Below are 2,258 nucleotides of genomic sequence, written 5' to 3'. Positions count from 1 at the left end.
AGCAGAAAGTTTAATAGAAAGGCCATCCCCCGTAGTGTTTGTGGAGGATCTGTCCAAAGAAGATAAACAGAGATTACACGCAAAAGAAAATATCCTTTTTGAAGACCAGGGAATTGTGAATTTAGGAAACACCTGCTACTTCAACGCAGTATTGCAATTCTTAACATCCTTTGATGATTTAGGGGCTTTCCTTTGCAGCATAAAAAGAAAGGAAAAACATTTATTGAAATCCACAAAGGATATTTTATTCGATTCATATATTCACTTTTCTCAAACGTTTGGAAAATCCCCCGAGCCATATGTCCCTCTGGAATTGTTAAAATCCTTTAGGGATGTCTTCCCCAAATTTAGAACTGTAAATTTAAGGACGAAACAATTTGCACAGCAGGACGCAGAAGAATGCATGAGCGCCATTCTTACGTCATTAAATGACCAGACCGAGTGTAAAATTAGCGATACGTTGTTTTCGTTTAAGGTGATCAGCAAGGTTAGGTGCATAGAGGACGATGCTCCTGGGGAGCAGAAACCAACTGGGGAGAACTCCTCAGGGGATAACGCACCAAAAGAAAATCCACCCAGTGCAGCCGCAGGAGAGGAAGTAGAGACAACAGAAGAGTTCCACAATAAACTAATTTGCTACATGGGAACACACACCACCCCTGTGAACCACATGCATGAAGGAATACGACTATCCCTGATTGAGAAAATCCAAAAGCAGCGATCTGAGGATAGTAAGGAAGATGCCCTTTTTGAAAAAAAATCAGAAATCAACTCCCTCCCACCATATCTAATTGTTCATTTTTTACGTTTCGAATCGAAGAAGATCTCCGAGTCGAATAATGCCATTTCCGTCGTTACTGCCAAAATATGCCGAAAGGTGAGCTTTCCAGAGACGTTTGACATTTATGATTTCTGCTCAGATGAACTGAAGACTCAATTGAAGGTAGCTCGAAATATTATGATGAAGAGGAAAGAAGCGGACTTGAACGCTCGCGGGGCTTCCGAAGGTATTGGAGGAAGCACTGCCATAAGTGCACAGAAAAACGAGGGCGTGAACGATAATAGTGTCAACGACACCACCAACGAATACACGAATGGCGTGACGAGCGATAAGGCAATGGCTGCGGAGCAGATGGATAATGAGGATTGCAGCCCAACGCAAAATTTGACGGAAATCCCCATTGGGGAATATGAACTGATTTCAATAATCACACACAAGGGGAGAAACGAAGAAAGTGGTCATTACATTGCCTGGAAAAAAATGAAGAGCTCCATAGGCGCAGATAGCAGTACGTACAAGGAAGAACTAACGAGTAAGAAAAAAAAAGGAAACGATTCCTTGTGGTATAAGATGGATGATGATAAGGTAAGTACGCATAAATTTTCTTCCCTTGATTTATGTGGAGGGTGCAGTGATTTTAACATAGCTATATTGCTTCTGTATAAGCGAAAGACCCTGTTATGCACACAGAAGGAATTGGACCCGCATGACAACTGAGCGGTGTATTTTTATGTCTATATATGTCATGTGCGCCCAAGGTGTATCCTACGGCCGGTCCTTTCATCACCGCGTCAGGTGTTGTGTGCATTTGCTTTCCTACCTGTGTAATGTTTGACATTACAAAACTGTACCAAAAAATGTGCCCCCCCCCCCTCTTTCTCTCTCTGTATTTATGTGCGCATATGCCTAAACTTCGTGCGTGCTAGTAATCCATTGCCGCTTCCACTGCCGCGTTTCGTTATGGTTGGTGTGTTCATTCCGAGGACACGCAGTTTTAACCTTTTACGCGATGTGCAAAACGTTTAGAAGATTTTTACGGGAAAGTGTAAACTGTTTTGTTAGAAAAGGAAAGAAAAATGTTAAACGTATTCTCTCTCCTTAGTTTTTTTTTATTTTTTAATGCCGTTTTTAATTTTATGAATAATAGCTACTGCCATTTTGCCGCGCTGTTATGTTTGCACCTGGAGATACCTCACCAAATGCGCTTATGCCCTTTTCTCAGTGATGAGCAAAAAGTCGCGAACGTGCACCTTCTCATGGGCAGCAGTTCTTTATGAAAGTGTCTACCCACACGGATGGTCCGCACGAAATATACCAGTAGCCATGCGCGTGTAGACTGGCAACGGTTATTATATTTCTTGTGCAACTTTTAAAAAATTAAATATCGCGGGAAAACGCAAAAAAAATTGCAATGTTACAATGTTGCAAAGTTGCAAAGGCGCGAAGTGGATGCGTCAGAATTAAATTCTCATACAAT

At 41.7% G+C, this 2,258-nt stretch overlaps 1 protein-coding gene across 1 annotated transcript in view; it reads left to right on the top strand.

The window, feature by feature from the left end:
* The window catches only part of C922_01414 (ubiquitin thiolesterase), a gene marked incomplete at both ends in the record, with an annotated part of 3,736 nt that extends 2,238 nt beyond the window's left edge, over positions 1-1,498 (top strand). Inside the window, one exon of the mRNA XM_008817020.1 lies at positions 6-1,498. Within this exon, the coding sequence (XP_008815242.1) occupies positions 6-1,498 (1,493 nt within the window). The remainder of the gene's footprint in view (positions 1-5) is intronic.
* Positions 1,499-2,258: the final 760 nt, after the last annotated feature.

This window comes from Plasmodium inui (assembly GCF_000524495.1).
Source record: "Plasmodium inui San Antonio 1 unplaced genomic scaffold supercont1.4, whole genome shotgun sequence".
NCBI classification, from domain to species: domain Eukaryota; phylum Apicomplexa; class Aconoidasida; order Haemosporida; family Plasmodiidae; genus Plasmodium; species Plasmodium inui.
The sequence above is the reverse complement of the archived record's forward strand: the minus strand, read 5'-3'. Positions and strand labels throughout refer to the sequence as shown.